At 49.5% G+C, this 19,085-nt stretch overlaps 1 protein-coding gene across 1 annotated transcript in view; it reads right to left on the reverse strand.

Moving 5' to 3' along the window:
* The window catches only part of LOC106581149 (protein turtle homolog B), an 89,851-nt gene that overhangs the window by 53,440 nt on the left and 17,326 nt on the right, over positions 1-19,085 (reverse strand). The window contains 1 exon segment of the mRNA XM_014162997.2: positions 168-365. Within this exon segment, the coding sequence (XP_014018472.2) occupies positions 168-365 (198 nt within the window).

Raw genomic sequence — 19,085 nt, forward strand, 5'->3', positions numbered from 1 at the left:
GTGTGTGTTTGTGTGTGTGCGTGTGTTAGGCAGCAGGCCACTCTGGCATGAGGAGGTTGGAACGCTTGGCTCTTACCGGTGTACTATGGGTCAACATGAGGAGAGTGGAAGGCTCTTAACGGTGTACTCTGGGTCAACATCAGGAGAGTGGAAGGCTTGGTTCTTACCGGTGTACTCTGGGTCGACATGAGGAGGGTGGAAGCGGAAGCTGATGAAGAAGGGGATGGGCACTCCGAACTTGAACCACTCCACCACATAGGGGGGCTGCTGGCCGTCCAGGGGAGGGGACACGTCACATCCCAGGATCACGCTCTCTCCAGCGCGCGCCGTCAAAAACCGGGGCTCCTCTCTCACTCCGTGGGGACCTGGGGGGAATAACCGGAGAGGGTATTTTAACCAAAGAGCAGAGTGTCTCTTAGAGAAGGTGGGAGGTAACAGTACAGTACATGTGCTGTACTGTTCTGTTCTCTACCACTACAGCTGTGCTGTGCTGACCAAACAGAAGACATTGTTGCTTAGTTGCCCAATGCCTATAAAACAGGCCATGTAGCTCATCAAAAGTAAGATTTAGCGTCCCTGCCTACAGTGTTGGTGGCCCTTGTAGGTACTTCCATGGTTCTAGTACAGGACAGTCTGACTCTGTACAGTTCCTGTGTCGTCATCTCTCCTGGTGAGAGCGAGTTCTGTCTGAGGCGTAGGTCACCTACAGTACTATAACTTGCCAGGCCCAGGCAGTTCCATTGATCAGAGCTGGCTGCTGCTCATATGGGCTTTACTGTGAGCGCTACCAGGGCTGGGCTGGCGTTTAGCCACGGATGTCCAGGCACACTACCGAGGGTTGACCTATTGGACGGCTGAAAGGTCAGCCTACCTGCCTCAGCAGAACACTCACTCTGGGAATGGATTTTGTCCAGCTGCCTCCCCACCTCTGCTCTCATTGAGCCAGCTTGGATCTCTGGATCCCATCCAACAGACTGAGTATGGCCGCCCCTCCGCCCTCTCTCCCCTCGCCCTGGGGGGAACATCGCTTCAGGGATCAAGAGACATGCTAACGATTCACTCTCCAGAAATACTGGCTGAATAACTTTCATTAACACTATCACTTGCATTATGGCTGCTAATGTTTTCAGGAAGTACAGCATCCAAGTTTAGTAGTGGCAAAGAAAGGCTACGCCTCAGGATGGGGAAAAGGTAGCAGTACGATTCTCAAGGTAGGTTTCTGTAATGGAACTCATGCCTTGTGTTGTGTGTGTAAATCATTGTCAGTGTTGTGTAAAATATGAAGTGCTACGGTTGCCATTGTTCCTTTACAATTAAACACCCTCAACTTAAAACCCCAAATATTTTCTCCCATTCCTTTTCTTTCAGTGATAATGCCTCTTTACCTCTATTACAGGCTCCACCCCTGAAGGTCCTATGCATCAGTCAGTGATTGTGTTTACCAGTTTAATCTGCTTTATCCGGTGGAAGAGTTAATCCACTTTATTTGATTTAGCCAGCACAGCTTTTGGATTGAAACAGAGCAGAATTAATCAAATTACACTTTTTGTTAAAGTGGAGCCGTGGTCTACCAGTCACGGGCCTTAGTCCTGGAATCTGCCATTGTGTCTCTCTGGTAAGCCATGCAAAAAACAGCAGTGTAAAAATCCATGGCTTAGTGTTAATGACCAGCCCACTGGAACATGTGCCATACGCCGAGAAACTGGACCTTGCACATGACCACAGTACAGCCTGTAGCTAAGACCTAAAGCCAAAGCTAAACAAACCAGTAACACAGCCTACACAAGCATTACAAAATATACGGAGGCTAAGTAGCCTACAAGCCTGACTCAAAGAGACCACTTACAGGGAAGGGAATGAGTAAAGAGCACCAATAATTGCTATCTAAAGCTAAATATACATATACTTATCATGCTTATTGAAAGTAAAAATGTGGCACTTTCAGTGTAAATTCTAACTGGTAATGGTATAAAGGAACAACGGACACACACTGTAATAAGATGCAGGAAATAGAAGGAGAACATCAGTAGCATCAGTTGCATCTGATGCATCAGTGACAGAGAGGACTGAGTGAGAGGAGACTGAGTGGTGATGGCTGGAGGGAGGTAGACATGGTAGAGGAGACTGAGTGGTGATGGCTGGAGGGCTGTAGTCATGGTAGAGGAGACTGAGTGGTAATGGCTAGAGGGAGGTAGACATGGTAGAAGAGACTGAGTGGTAATGGCTGGAGGGAGGTAGACATGGTAGAGGAGACTGAGTGGTGATGGCTGGAGGGCTGTAGTCATGGTAGAGGAGACTGAGTGGTAATGGCTGGAGGGCTGTAGTCATGGTAGAGGAGACTGAGTGGTAATGGCTGGAGGAAGGTAGACATGGTAGAGGAGACTGAGTGGTAATGGCTGGAGGGAGGTAGACATGGTAAAGGGGACTGAGTGGTAATGGCTGGAGGGCTGTAGTCATGGTAGAGGAGACTGAGTGGTGATGGCTGGAGGGAGGTAGACATGGTAGAGGAGACTGAGTGGTGATGGCTGGAGGGAGGTAGACATGGTAGAGGAGACTGAGTGGTGATGGCTGGAGGGAGGTAGACATGGTAGAGGAGACTGAGTGGTAATGGCTGGAGGGAGGTAGACATGGTAGAGGAGACTGAGTGGTGATGGCTGGAGGGAGGTAGACATGGTAGAGGAGACTGAGTGGTGATGGCTGGAGGGAGGTAGACATGGTAAAGGGGACTGAGTGGTGATGGCTGTCTTCTGATCCCTCCTGTCTCAGCCTCCAGTATTTATGCTGCAGTAGTTTATGTGTCAGGGGGCTAGGGTCAGTCTGTTACATCTGGAGTATTTCTCTTGTCTTATCCGGTGTCCTGTGTGAATTTAAATATGCTCTCTCTAATTCTCTCTCTCTTTCTGTCTTTCTCTCGGAGGACCTGAGCCCTAGGACCATGCCTCAGGACTACCTGGTATGATGACTCCTTGCTGTCCCCAGTCCACCTGGCCGTGCTGCTGCTCCAGTTTCAACTGTTCTGCCTGCGGCTATGGAACCCTGACCTGTTCACCGGACGTGCTTGTTGCACCCTCGACAACTACTATGATTATTATTATTTGACCATGCTGGTCATTTATGAACATTTTAACATCTTGACCATGTTCTGTTATAATATCCACCCTGCACAGCCAGAAGAGGACTGGCCACCCCTCATAGCCTGGTTCCTCTCTAGGTTTCTTCCTAGGTTTTTGGCCTTTCTAGGGAGTTTTTCCTAGGGAGTTTTTCCTAGCCACCGTGCTTCTTTCACATGCATTGCTTGCTGTTTGGGGTTTTAGGCTGGGTTTCTGTACAGAACTTTGAGATATCAGCTGATGTACGAAGGGCTATATAAATAAATTTGATTTGATTTTGATTTGAGGGAGGTAGACATGGTAGAGGAGACTGAGTGGTGATGGCTGGAGGGAGGTAGACATGGTAGAGAGGACTGAGTGGTGATGGCTGGAGGGCTGTAGTCATGGTAGAGGGGACTGAGTGGTAATGGCTGGAGGGAGGTAGACATGGTCAAGGGGACTGAGTGGTGATGGCTGGAGGGAGGTAGACATGGTAGAGGAGACTGAGTGGTGATGGCTGGAGGACTGAGTGAGAGGAGACTGAGTGTTGATGGCTGGAGGGAGGTAGACATGGTAGAGGAGACTGAGTGGTAATGGCTGGAGGGAGGTAGACATGGTAGAGGAAACTGAGTGGTGATGGCTGGAGGGCTGTAGGCATGATAGAGGAGACTGAGTGGTGATGGCTGGAGGAAGGTAGACATGGTAGAGGAGACTGAGTGGTAATGGCTGGAGGGAGGTAGACATGGTAGAGGGGACTGAGTGGTGATGGCTGGAGGGAGGTAGACACGGTAGAGGAGACTGAGTGGTGATGGCTGGAGGGAGGTAGACATGGTAGAGGGGACTGTGTGGTGATGGCTGAAGGGCTGTAGTCATGGTAGAGGAGACTGAGTGGTAATGTCTGGAGGGAGGTAGACATGGTAGAGGAGACTGAGTGGTGATGGCTGGAGGGAGGTAGACATGGTAGAGGTGACTGAGTGGTGATGGCTGGAGGAGGTAGACATGGTAGAGGTGACTGAGTGGTGATGGCTGGAGGGTATTAAAATTGTAATTCTAAGGTAGACATGGTAGAGGAGACTGAGTTGATGGCTGGAGGGAGGTAGACATTAGGAGACTGAGTGGTGATGGCTGAAGGGTGGTAAACATGGTAGAGGGGACTGAGTGGTGATGGCTGGAGGACTGAGTGAGAGGAGACTGAGTGGTGATGGCTGGAGGGAGGTAGAGATGGTAGAGGAGACTGAGTGGTGATGGCTGGAGGGTGGTAGATATGGTCGAAAAGACTGAGTGGTGATGGCTGGAGGGCTGTAGTCATGGTAGAGGAGAATGAGTGGTGCTGGCTGGAGGGAGGTAGACATGGTAGAGAGGTCTGAGTGGTGATGGCTGGAGGGCTGTAGTCATGGTAGAGGAGACTGAGTGGTGATGGCTGGAGGGTGGTAGACATGGTAGAGGAGACTGAGTGGTGATGGCTGGAGGGCTGTAGTCATGGTAGAGGGGACTGAGTGGTGATGGCTGGAGGGAGGTAGACATGGTAGAGAAGACTGAGTGTTGATGGCTGGAGGACTGAGTGAGAGGAGACTGAGTGGTGATGGCTGGAGGGTGATAGACATGGTAGAGGAGACTGAGTTGTGATGGCTGGCGGGGTGGTAGACATGGTAGAGGAGACTGAGTGGTGATGGCTGGAGGGTGGTAGACATGGTAGAGGAGAGTGAGTGGTGATGGCTGGAGGGCGGTAGACATGGTAGAGGAGAGTGAGTGGTGATGGCTGGAGGGCGGTAGACATGGTAGAGGAGACTGAGTGGTGATGGCTGGAGGGTGGTAGACATGGTAGAGGAGACTGAGTGGTGATGGCTGGAGGGCTGTAGTCATGGTAGAGGGGACTGAGTGGTGATGGCTGGAGGGAGGTAGACATGGTAGAGAAGACTGAGTGTTGATGGCTGGAGGACTGAGTGAGAGGAGACTGAGTGGTGATGGCTGGAGGGCTGTAGTCATGGTAGAGGAGACTGAGTTGTGATGGCTGGCGGGGTGGTAGACATGGTAGAGGAGACTGAGTGGTGATGGCTGGAGGGTGGTAGACATGGTAGAGGAGACTGAGTGGTGATGGCTGGAGGGAGGTAGACATGGTAGAGGAGACTGAGTGGTAATGGCTGGAGGGAGGTAGACATGGTAGAGGAGACTGAGTGGTGATGGCTGGAGGGAGGTAGACATGGTAGAGGAGACTGAGTGGTGATGGCTGGAGGGAGGTAGACATGGTAAAGGAGACTGAGTGGTGATGGCTGAAGGGTGGTAGACATGGTAGAGGGGACTGAGTGGCGATGGCTGGAGGACTGAGTGAGAGGAGACTGAGTGGTGATGGCTGGAGGGAGGTAGAGATGGTAGATTAGACTGAGTGGTGATGGCTGGAGGGTGGTAGATATGGTCGAAAAGACTGAGTGGTGATGGCTGGAGGGCTGTAGTCATGGTAGAGGAGACTGAGTGGTGCTGGCTGGAGGGAGGTAGACATGGTAGAGAGGTCTGAGTGGTCATGGCTGGAGGGCTGTAGTCATGGTAGAGGAGACTGAGTGGTGATGGCTGGAGGGTGGTAGACATGGTAGAGGAGACTGAGTGGTGATGGCTGGAGGGCTGTAGTCATGGTAGAGGGGACTGAGTGGTGATGGCTGGAGGGAGGTAGACATGGTAGAGAAGACTGAGTGTTGATGGCTGGAGGACTGAGTGAGAGGAGACTGAGTGGTGATGGCTGGAGGGGTGATAGACATGGTAGAGGAGACTGAGTTGTGATGGCTGGCGGGGTGGTAGACATGGTAGAGGAGACTGAGTGGTGATGGCTGGAGGGTGGTAGACATGGTAGAGGAGACTGAGTGGTGATGGCTGGAGGGCGGTAGACATGGTAGAGGAGAGTGAGTGGTGATGGCTGGAGGGCGGTAGACATGGTAGAGGAGACTGAGTGGTGATGGCTGGAGGGTGGTAGACATGGTAGAGGAGACTGAGTGGTGATGGCTGGAGGGCTGATAGTCATGTTAGAGGGGACTGAGTTGTGATGGCTGGAGGGGGGTAGACATGGTAGAGAAGACTGAGTGTTGATGGCTGGAGGACTGAGTGAGAGGGGACTGTGTGGTGATGGCTGGAGGGCTGTAGTCATGGTAGAGGAGACTGAGTGGTGATGGCTGGAGGGCGGTAGACATGGTAGAGGAGACTGAGTGGTGATGGCTGGAGGGAGGTAGACATGGTAGAGGTGACTGAGTGGTGATGGCTGGAGGGAGGTAGACATGGTAGAGGTGACTGAGTGGTAATGGCTGGAGGGTGGTAGACATGGTAGAGGAGACTGAGTGGTGATGGCTGGAGGAGGTAGACATGGTAGAGGAGACTGAGTGGTGATGGCTGGAGGGAGGTAGACATGGTAAAGGGGACTGAGTGGTGATGGCTGTCTTCTGATCCCTCCTGTCTCAGCCTCCAGTATTTATGCTGCAGTAGTTTATGTGTCAGGGGGCTAGGGTCAGTCTGTTACATCTGGAGTATTTCTCTTGTCTTATCCGGTGTCCTGTGTGAATTTAAATATGCTCTCTCTAATTCTCTCTCTCTTTCTGTCTTTCTCTCGGAGGACCTGAGCCCTAGGACCATGCCTCAGGACTACCTGGTATGATGACTCCTTGCTGTCCCCAGTCCACCTGGCCGTGCTGCTGCTCCAGTTTCAACTGTTCTGCCTGCGGCTATGGAACCCTGACCTGTTCACCGGACGTGCTTGTTGCACCCTCGACAACTACTATGATTATTATTATTTGACCATGCTGGTCATTTATGAACATTTTAACATCTTGACCATGTTCTGTTATAATATCCACCCTGCACAGCCAGAAGAGGACTGGCCACCCCTCATAGCCTGGTTCCTCTCTAGGTTTCTTCCTAGGTTTTTGGCCTTTCTAGGGAGTTTTTCCTAGGGAGTTTTTCCTAGCCACCGTGCTTCTTTCACATGCATTGCTTGCTGTTTGGGGTTTTAGGCTGGGTTTCTGTACAGAACTTTGAGATATCAGCTGATGTACGAAGGGCTATATAAATAAATTTGATTTGATTTTGATTTGAGGGAGGTAGACATGGTAGAGGAGACTGAGTGGTGATGGCTGGAGGGAGGTAGACATGGTAGAGAGGACTGAGTGGTGATGGCTGGAGGGCTGTAGTCATGGTAGAGGGGACTGAGTGGTAATGGCTGGAGGGAGGTAGACATGGTCAAGGGGACTGAGTGGTGATGGCTGGAGGGAGGTAGACATGGTAGAGGAGACTGAGTGGTGATGGCTGGAGGACTGAGTGAGAGGAGACTGAGTGGTGATGGCTGGAGGGAGGTAGACATGGTAGAGGAGACTGAGTGGTGATGGCTGGAGGGAGGTAGACATGGTAGAGGAAACTGAGTGGTGATGGCTGGAGGGCTGTAGGCATGATAGAGGAGACTGAGTGGTGATGGCTGGAGGAAGGTAGACATGGTAGAGGAGACTGAGTGGTAATGGCTGGAGGGAGGTAGACATGGTAGAGGGGACTGAGTGGTGATGGCTGGAGGGAGGTAGACACGGTAGAGGAGACTGAGTGGTGATGGCTGGAGGGAGGTAGACATGGTAGAGGGGACTGTGTGGTGATGGCTGAAGGGCTGTAGTCATGGTAGAGGAGACTGAGTGGTAATGTCTGGAGGGAGGTAGACATGGTAGAGGAGACTGAGTGGTGATGGCTGGAGGGAGGTAGACATGGTAGAGGTGACTGAGTGGTGATGGCTGGAGGGAGGTAGACATGGTAGAGGTGACTGAGTGGTGATGGCTGGAGGGCTGTAGTCATGGTAGAGGAGACTGAGTGGTAATGTCTGGAGAGAGGTAGACATGGTAGAGGAGACTGAGTGGTGATGGCTGGAGGGAGGTAGACATGGTAAAGGTGACTGAGTGGTGATGGCTGAAGGGTGGTAAACATGGTAGAGGGGACTGAGTGGTGATGGCTGGAGGACTGAGTGAGAGGAGACTGAGTGGTGATGGCTGGAGGGAGGTAGAGATGGTAGAGGAGACTGAGTGGTGATGGCTGGAGGGTGGTAGATATGGTCGAAAAGACTGAGTGGTGATGGCTGGAGGGCTGTAGTCATGGTAGAGGAGAATGAGTGGTGCTGGCTGGAGGGAGGTAGACATGGTAGAGAGGTCTGAGTGGTGATGGCTGGAGGGCTGTAGTCATGGTAGAGGAGACTGAGTGGTGATGGCTGGAGGGTGGTAGACATGGTAGAGGAGACTGAGTGGTGATGGCTGGAGGGCTGTAGTCATGGTAGAGGGGACTGAGTGGTGATGGCTGGAGGGAGGTAGACATGGTAGAGAAGACTGAGTGTTGATGGCTGGAGGACTGAGTGAGAGGAGACTGAGTGGTGATGGCTGGAGGGTGATAGACATGGTAGAGGAGACTGAGTTGTGATGGCTGGCGGGGTGGTAGACATGGTAGAGGAGACTGAGTGGTGATGGCTGGAGGGTGGTAGACATGGTAGAGGAGAGTGAGTGGTGATGGCTGGAGGGCGGTAGACATGGTAGAGGAGAGTGAGTGGTGATGGCTGGAGGGCGGTAGACATGGTAGAGGAGACTGAGTGGTGATGGCTGGAGGGTGGTAGACATGGTAGAGGAGACTGAGTGGTGATGGCTGGAGGGCTGTAGTCATGGTAGAGGGGACTGAGTGGTGATGGCTGGAGGGAGGTAGACATGGTAGAGAAGACTGAGTGTTGATGGCTGGAGGACTGAGTGAGAGGAGACTGAGTGGTGATGGCTGGAGGGTGATAGACATGGTAGAGGAGACTGAGTTGTGATGGCTGGCGGGGTGGTAGACATGGTAGAGGAGACTGAGTGGTGATGGCTGGAGGGTGGTAGACATGGTAGAGGGGACTGAGTGGTGATGGCTGGAGGACTGAGTGAGAAGAGACTGAGTGGTGATGGCTGAAGGGTGGTAGACATTGTAGAGGGGACTGAGTGGTGATGGCTGGAGGGCTGTAGTCATGGTAGAGGGGACTGAGTGGTGATGGCTGAAGGGTGGTAGACATGGTAGCGTGGACTGAGTGGTGATGGCTGAAGTGTGGTAGACATGGTAGAGGAGACTGAGTGGTGATGGCTGGAGGGTGGTAGACATGGTAGAGGAGACTAAGTGGTGATGGCTGGAGGGCAGTAGACATGGTAGAGGGGACTGAGTGGCGATGGCCAGAGGACTGAGTGAGAGGAGACTGAGTGGTGATGGCTGGAGGGAGGTAGACATGGTAGATTAGACTGAGTGGTGATGGCTGGAGGGTGGTAGATATGGTCGAAAAGACTGAGTGGTGATGGCTGGAGGGCTGTAGTCATGGTAGAGGAGACTGAGTGGTGCTGGCTGGAGGGAGGTAGACATGGTAGAGAGGTCTGAGTGGTCATGGCTGGAGGGCTGTAGTCATGGTAGAGGAGACTGAGTGGTGATGGCTGGAGGGTGGTAGACATGGTAGAGGAGACTGAGTGGTGATGGCTGGAGGGCTGTAGTCATGGTAGAGGAGACTGAGTGGTGATGGCTGGAGGGAGGTAGACATGGTAGAGAAGACTGAGTGTTGATGGCTGGAGGACTGAGTGAGAGGAGACTGAGTGGTGCTGGCTGGAGGGTGATAGACATGGTAGAGAAGACTGAGTGGTGATGGCTGGCGGGGTGGTAGTCATGGTAGAGGAGACTGAGTGGTGATGGCTGGAGGGTGGTAGACATGGTAGAGGAGACTGAGTGGTGATGGCTGGAGGGCTGTAGACATGGTGGAGGAGACTGAGTGGTGATGGCTGGAGGGTGGTAGACATGGTCGAAAAGACTGAGTGTTGATGGCTGGAGGACTGAGTGAGAGGAGACTGAGTGGTGATGGCTGGAGGGTGATAGACATGGTAGAGGAGACTGAGTTGTGATGGCTGGCGGGGTGGTAGACATGGTAGAGGAGACTGAGTGGTGATGGCTGGAGGGTGGTAGACATGGTAGAGGAGACTGAGTGGTGATGGCTGGAGGGCGGTAGACATGGTAGAGGAGACTGAGTGGTGATGGCTGGAGGGCGGTAGACATGGTGGAGGAGACTGAGTGGTGATGGCTGGAGGGTGGTACATGGTAGAGGAGACTGAGTGGTGATGGCTGGAGGGCTGTAGACATGGTAGAGGGGACTGAGTGGTGATGGCTGGAGGGTGGTAGACATGGTAGAGAAGACTGAGTGTTGATGGCTGGAGGACGGTGTGGTAGAGGAGACTGAGTTGTGATGGCTGGCGGGTGATAGACATGGTAGAGGAGACTGAGTTGTGATGGCTGGCGGGGTGGTAGACATGGTAGAGGAGACTGAGTGGTGATGGCTGGAGGGTGGTAGACATGGTAGAGGAGACTGAGTGGTGATGGCTGGAGGGAGGTAGACATGGTGGAGGAGACTGAGTGGTGATGGCTGGAGGGTGGTAGATATGGTCGAAAAGACTGAGTGGTGATGGCTGGAGGACTGAGTGAGAGGAGACTGAGTGGTGATGGCTGGAGGGTGATAGACATGTTAGAGGAGACTGAGTTGTGATGGCTGGCGGGGTGGTAGACATGGTAGAGGAGACTGAGTGGTGATGGCTGGAGGGTGGTAGACATGGTAGAGGAGAGTGAGTGGTGATGGCTGGAGGGCGGTAGACATGGTAGAGGAGACTGAGTGGTGATGGCTGGAGGGAGGTAGACATGGTGGAGGAGACTGAGTGGTGATGGCTGGAGGGTGGTAGATATGGTCGAAAAGACTGAGTGGTGATGGCTGGAGGACTGAGTGAGAAGAGACTGAGTGGTGATGGCTGAAGGGTGGTAGACATTGTAGAGGGGACTGAGTGGTGATGGCTGGAGGGCTGTAGTCATGGTAGAGGGGACTGAGTGGTGATGGCTGAAGGGTGGTAGACATGGTAGCGTGGACTGAGTGGTGATGGCTGAAGTGTGGTAGACATGGTAGAGGAGACTGAGTGGTGATGGCTGGAGGGTGGTAGACATGGTAGAGGAGACTAAGTGGTGATGGCTGGAGGGCAGTAGACATGGTAGAGGGGACTGAGTGGCGATGGCCGGAGGACTGAGTGAGAGGAGACTGAGTGGTGATGGCTGGAGGGAGGTAGACATGGTAGATTAGACTGAGTGGTGATGGCTGGAGGGTGGTAGATATGGTCGAAAAGACTGAGTGGTGATGGCTGGAGGGCTGTAGTCATGGTAGAGGAGACTGAGTGGTGCTGGCTGGAGTGAGGTAGACATGGTAGAGAGGTCTGAGTGGTCATGGCTGGAGGGCTGTAGTCATGGTAGAGGAGACTGAGTGGTGATGGCTGGAGGGTGGTAGACATGGTAGAGGAGACTGAGTGGTGATGGCTGGAGGGCTGTAGTCATGGTAGAGGGGACTGAGTGGTGATGGCTGGAGGGAGGTAGACATGGTAGAGAAGACTGAGTGTTGATGGCTGGAGGACTGAGTGAGAGGAGACTGAGTGGTGATGGCTGGAGGGTGATAGACATGGTAGCGGAGACTGAGTTGTGATGGCTGGCGGGGTGGTAGACATGGTAGAGGAGAGTGAGTGGTGATGGCTGGAGGGCGGTAGACATGGTAGAGGAGACTGAGTGGTGATGGCTGGAGGGAGGTAGACATGGTGGAGGAGACTGAGTGGTGATGGCTGGAGGGTGGTAGATATGGTCGAAAAGACTGAGTGGTGATGGCTGAAGGGCTGTAGTCATGGTAGAGGAGACTGAGTGGTGCTGGCTGGAGGGAGGTAGACATGGTAGAGAAGACTGAGTGTTGATGGCTGGAGGGCTGTAGTCATGGTAGAGGAGACTGAGTGGTGATGGCTGGAGGGTGGTAGACATGGTAGAGGAGACTGAGTGGTGATGGCTGGAGGGCTGTAGTCATGGTAGAGGGGACTGAGTGTGATGGCTGGAGGGAGGTAGACATGGTAGAGAAGACTGAGTGTTGATGGCTGGAGGACTGAGTGAGAGGAGACTGAGTGGTGATGGCTGGAGGGTGATAGACATGGTAGAGGAGACTGAGTTGTGATGGCTGGAGGGGTGGTAGACATGGTAGAGGAGACTGAGTGGTGATGGCTGGAGGGTGGTAGACATGGTAGAGGAGACTGAGTGGTGATGGCTGGAGGGCGGTAGACATGGTAGAGGAGACTGAGTGGTGTTGGCTGGAGGGAGGTAGACATGGTGGAGGAGACTGAGTGGTGATGGCTGGAGGGTGGTAGACATGGTAGAGGAGACTGAGTAGTGATGGCTGGAGGGAGGTAGACATGGTAGAGGAGACTGAGTAGTGATGGCTGGAGGGTGGTAGACATGGTGCCACTGCTCCACAGAATGTAAACACCACGATCTAATGCGCTTGTGTGATAAGCTGTTCCCCCCACTCTGCTTCTGTCACACAACAAAATCACATGAGCCCTGCAGGACCCGACCTGGACTAATTAATTCTCCTTCACTCTGTCAGTTTACACCATACCCACTTAAGATCTTACTCTGAACTGACTTTGAAGAGCTATACATGCATTAACTAATTCAGTCTCCATTGAAATTGTTGCTAACTTGTTGAGTCGATCACATTTAGCCTTCACCTTTACACACGCCTTAACACCCCTATTTATAACACATTCATAACATATTAGTTGTGCAGCATACATTACACATCCCATATTTCGATCATAGACTACTCCTATCTCCTCTTAGTTTTCACAGCACCCTTTTACTGTGTGTTGTAGCTGCCTAATGACTGGATCTATTTTCAGAAAACGAATCTATTCAGTTGGAGTCAGTCTGTGATGGACAACACTGTATTTTTCTGTAGAAGACTTATCAGAGAATTCAATACTCAGTTACCTGAAATTGTGCCCTCTTCTATCAATTAAAAATATTTTTATTGACTCAACATGTGTCTTCCACACTAATAGATTATAAGGCATCTAGATCGTTTGGATTACTTATGAGGTGATAATCAACTGTATCCCCGAGCAAGAGAAAAGCAATACATGACATGGGCTACTTTACAAACACTGGTTAAGCTAAATGAGCCTCCCCTTGCCGGAAAACCACATGATTTCACATGAAACCACATTATTCTTTTTTCTCCATCGTTGTCAATGATCAGGCCTAGCCCTGTTGTGTAGTCAGAAAACTTAATGAAGGTGTTGGAATCGTGCTTGGCCATGCAGTCACGGGTGAACAGGGAGTATAGCAGGAGACTGAGCACGCACCCCTGAGGGGACCCTGGCAGATGTGTTGTTACCTACCCTTACCACCTGGGGGCGGCCTGTTAGGAAGTTGCAGAGGGAGGTGTTTAGTCCCAGGGTCCTTAGCTTAGTGATGAGCTTTGAGGGCACTATAGTGTTGAACACTGAGCTGTAGTCAATGAATAGCACTCACGTAGGTGTTCCTTTTGTCCAGGTGGGAAAGGGCAGTGTGGAGTGCAACAGAGATTGCATCATCTGTGGGTCTGTTGGGGCGGTATGCAAATTGGAGTGGGTCTAGGTTTTCTGGGATAATGGTGTTGATGTGAGCCATGACCAGCCTTTCAAAGTACTTCATGGCTACAGACGTGAGTGCTACGGGTCGGTCCTTTCGGCAGGTTTCCTTGGTGTTCTTGGCCACAGGGACTATGGTGGTCTGCTTGAAACATGTTGGTATTACAGACTCAGTCAGAGACAGGTTGAAAATGTCAGTGAAGACACTTGCCAGTTGGTCAACGCATGCTCGGAGTACACGTCCTGGTAATCCGTCTGGCCATACGGTTTTGTGAATGTCGACCTGTTTAAAGGTCTTACTCACATCGGTTACGGAGAGAGTGATCACGCAGCATAGAAGTTATTTAGCTCGTCTGGTAGGCTCATGTCACTGGGCAGCTCGCGGCTGTGATTCCCTTTGTAGTCCGTAATAATTTGCAAGCCCTGCCACATCCAACGAGCATCGAATGCGGTGTAGTACGATTCAATCTTAGTCCTGTATTGACGATTTGCCTGTTTGATGGTTCGTCAGAGGGCATAGCGGGATTTCTTATAAGCGTCCGGGTTAGAGTCCCGCTCCTTGAAAGCAGCAGCTTTACCCTTTAGCTCAGTGCGGATGTTGCCTGTAATCCATGGCTTCTGGTTGGGGTATGTACGTATGTTCACTGTGGGGACGATATCATTAATGCACTTATTGATGAAGCCAGTGACTGATGTGGTGTACTCCTCAATGCCATCGGAAGAATCCCGGAACATATTCCAGCCAGTGCTAGCAAAACAGTCCTGTAGCTTAGTACCTGCGTCCTCTGACCAGTTCCTTATCGAACGAGTCACTGGTACTTCCTGCTTTGGTTTTTGCTTGTAATCAGGAATCAGGAGGATAGAGCTATGGTCAGATTTGCCAAATGGAGGGTGGGGGAGAGCTTTGTACACATTTCTGTGTGTGGAGTAAAGGTGGTATAGAGTTGTTTTACATCTGGTTGCACATTTAACATGCTGGTAGAAATGAGGTAAAACGGATTTAAGTTTCCCTGCATTAAAGAGTGCCGCCTCTGGATGAGCATTTTCCTGTTTGCTTATGGCCCTATACAGTTCGTTGAGTGCCGTCTTAGTGCCAGCATTGGTTTGTGGTGGTAAATTGACAGCTACAAAAAATATAGAACAAAACTCTCTTGGTAAATAGTGTGTTCTACAGCTTATCATGAGATACTCAGGCAAGCAAAACCTTGAGACTTCCTTAATATTACATTTTGTAAACCAGCTGTTATTTACAAATAGACACAGACCGCCACCCCTTGTCTTACCGGAGGCAGCTGTTCTATCTTGACCGAAATCCCAGCCAGCTCTATGTTATTCTTGTTGTCGTTCAGCCACGACTCGGTGAAACATAAGATATTACAGTATTTAATGTCCCATTGGTAGGATATCCTTGATCGGTGCTCATCCATCATGTTATCCAATGATTGGACGTTGGCTAATAGGACTGATGGTAGAGGGGATTTACTCATTCGCCTACGAATTCTCAGAAGGCAGTCTGACCTCCGCCCCCTTTTTCTCCGTCTTTTCTTCATGCAAATGATGGGGATTTGGGCCCGTTCCCGAGAAAGCAGTATATCCTTCGCATCGGACTCATTAAAGAAAAACCTTTGTCAAGTTCGAGGTGAGTAATCGCTGTTCTGGTGTCCAGAAGCGATGGTAGCAGCAACATTATGTACAAAATAAGTTTAAAAAATAAGTTACAAACAACGCGAAAAAACGCATGTAAAACTGCAGCCATCCCCTCCGCCACCATTCTCTATTCATGCGTTCACATGTTTTTTACGTAAGGGACCAAGCAGGCCAAGTACTATCCACACAAGTTGAGGAGGATAAAATATTATCCACATTGTTTGGCTTGAGAACTAAGTGCTGTCACATTATAAAGCCTATACTCTGTGCTTGGGGCACAGCAGTGCTGAAACCCATTGGTTCTCTGCAGACAGTTCAGGTTTCAGGAGCTCTTTTTGGATACTTGCCGGCCTGCCCTGAGAGCAGTAAGTTCTGGGCAGAGGAATAGAGCAATGTAGGAATTACTATAAAGACCCAGGATAATATACTGCCTGGCTAATAACTCCCCAATCCCTTCATGACATCATCAAAGGGGATAAGGGTCACTGATACCGCCGTTTTCATTTCCTTAATGGAGACACAGTGACCCGGCAGGGTTTATTGGAGCTTTTTCAAGGGAACATATTTACGCTCTCAACAAGACATAAATGCCAGCGGTGCAAATCATGATACAGGCCCTCCCTGTTCTAACCTCCACTACCTCTTCACAGGCTGAGCTTATCTCAAAGACCAGGTGTCATCACTGAGGCACCAATACATCTAACAGAAAGACCACAAGTCAATCTTTTATAGCCTGCCCTATATTAGTTTAGTATTGTAACTAAGACAACAACCTTCTTAGACATATAATTCAGAACTACTGTATGTTTTAATGTATTCTAACTAGGGCTGTGGCGGTCACGAAATTTTGTCAGCCAAGGCAATTGACCGTTTATTAACATAAACACATTTAGCATCTCCTGGCTTTCACACATAGCCTACAAGCCACTGATGCAGACCTTTGGAACATCTACATTTTAAAAAGTCTAATAAATCCATGTAATATAGCCTACACCTTCACAATAAATCAGTTACTTATTTTAGACAGGTCTAAAGAAGCATGATATGAAGAAAATTTAGTCTATTTCAGAAGAACAGAATAGCATACTCTGAGTTGTCCTTATGTTAGGTCCTGATCTGGCTATGACAAATGGCTTTGGGATACACTAGTTAATTTAGCTGACAAGATTCGCTTAGAACTCTGTGGCATTATTTTATATTATTTTATAGTATGAAGAATACAGTTGAACAAAGCTGAATGAAATAGAAAGGATATTTTCTCCAAATGATTTGAGGGAGTGCGAACATGTGGTTATTCTGTGTTGAGCAGTTAACAAAGAAATAGGTATTCCTATTAGAGTTATTAATTATAGAGTTATTAATGTAACTTTAGATGTTCTACAAATGTTGGGCTATTTGTTTTGATTTTTAATACATTGTAAGGCTGTATGATGCGACTCTAATGATGATTTGAAAAAAGACACTTGAAAGGCATGAGCTCTGCTTAATTTTTTTGCGTAGGCTGTACACACTACATCAGTCACTCATTCACAATTTGACAAGCACTTGATAATGCCTAGAATTTAATGGCGGCATCCCCTTTGTGTGGCTTTAATGCAGCCTAAAAAAATCCATGCCATTTGCAGTGTAGGGGCCTTTGTGCCATTCCCCCTGAGTGCTGCGCGCTCTCCATCACGTGATCGGGTCTTTCTCACAGGCTACAAGTGAAGACAGACACATCGGGGACGCAACTGCGCATGTCCTTATCCAATTCCGAGGTGATTATTGAAGATATTGGAAGAACTGTCCACATTTTCTTTTCGTTAGCCAACAAGATGAGTAGGCCTAACGAACAGCAAAAGCACTAGCCTATGTCAATCTACTATCCCCCATAGTACAAAAGTCGACATATTCTATTCTATGCGAGAAATAAATACTCCAAACATAGTCTGGGACAGCTGTGCCAAAATAATACAACTACTAGCATCCCAAAACATTTCACGCAGTGTGGCTGACGTAACAGATCAGAACGCTTAGCTTAAAATATTGATAAACTATTAGGCTATTTCTTCACATTAGAAGCGCAGCAATGCGCACATTAGTGGCTATAAGTGAGAATGTTCCATTAGCGGAAAACACCCTTATCGAAAGTGACCGCAAATGCAATTCTGAATGTAAAGCTTTTATTATAAAGGTGCATTATTATGGTGAAAATTATCTTCCCCAAACTTGAAACTCATGTTTCTCTCTTGCAACCCGCCTCACCCAATGTGGCGTGAGTCTATTTTTTTTCGAAAGTATTTCTATTTACTTCGGATCTGGAATCCCTCAACTGAAGCTAGCCAGCTAACTAGCTGCCAGCTATCAGACAGCAAACCACTGCTAGCGGTCATCAGCTAACCTTTAGCTCGGAAAGCTCGTGACTCAAACCAGAGCATAACAGACCTATTTTTCTCTCCATATCCCCGGATTCCTACCGTAAACTCTGAACCTTTTCATCTGGATCTTCGCAACTAGCTAACCGCAATCCCGGGTGTCTACTCCTGGCTAGCGTTTCCATCCCAGAGCAAGCACCAATTAGCCTGAAGATAGCCCGGCTAGGGCTCCTGGGCTACCATCGAAGCCCACTCCTGGGCTACAATATCCAGACCCCTTCTACTGTCGGTGCGGGGCACGGAACCTCGCCGATCCTCTACGACTAGAATACCGTCATAATCTGCCCGAGGATTCCAACAGGCCCCTCAGGCACGACGTCCGCTGAAGGCCCATTTCTGTTAACCGCGGCCTGCTAACCATCTAGAGATACTTGGAACCCTACTAATCCACGACTGGTCTATCGACGTCACCACACGAGGAGGCAAAAACAGACTTACCTCCATCGCGACGTACCCCAAAGGCCCTTCTGCTAACTTGCTAGCCCCGGTCTGCTAACTGCTAGCTTGCTAGCCCCTGTCTGCTAACTGCTAGCTTGCTAGCCACAGTCTGCTTACTGATTGCTTGCTAACCCCGGTCTGCTAACTGCTAGCTTGTTAGCCCCGGCCTGCTAACTGTCTGAATTGCCGTGTCCCCAGCCAGCCCAACCACTCACTGGACCCATATGATCACTTGGCTATGCATGCCTCTCTCTAATATCAATATGCCTCATCCATTACTGTCCTGGTTAGTGATTACTGTCTTATTTCACTGTAGAGCCTCTATCCCTGCTCAATATGCCTTAACCAACCATGTTGTTCCACCTCCTACATATGCGATGACATCACCTGGTTTAAACTATTTTACACCATTTTAAAGATACACTTGTCCTTAATGTAACAACATTGTCCGATTTCAAAAAGGCTTTACAGCGAAAGCAAAACATTAGATTATGTTAGGAGAGTACATAGACAAAAAGAATCACACAGACATTTTCCAAGCAAGGACATGTGTCAATAAAACCCAAAACACAGCTAAATGAAGCACTAACCTTTGACGATCTTCATCAGATAACACTCCTAGGACATTATGTTACACAATACATGTATGTTTTGTTCGATAAAGTTCATATTTATATCCAAAAACAGCATTTTACATTGGCGCGTGATGTTCAGAAAATGTATTCCCACCAAAACTCCCGGAGAATATGCACATCAATTTACAAAAATACTCATCATGAACGTTGACAAAATATATAAGAATTATTTAAAGAATTATAGATGGACTACCCTTGGATGCAACCGCTGTGTCAGATTTTAAAATATCTTTACGGAGAAAGCACATTTTTCAATATTCTGAGTACATAGCTCAGCTATCACGGTGAACTATTCAGACACCCGCCAAGTTCGGGGCAACCTAAACTCAGAATTAGTATTAGAAATATTCTCTTACCTTTGCTGATCTTCGTCAGAATGCACTCCCAGGA

This window comes from Salmo salar, chromosome ssa20, assembly GCF_905237065.1.
Source record: "Salmo salar chromosome ssa20, Ssal_v3.1, whole genome shotgun sequence".
NCBI classification, from domain to species: Eukaryota; Metazoa; Chordata; class Actinopteri; order Salmoniformes; family Salmonidae; genus Salmo; species Salmo salar.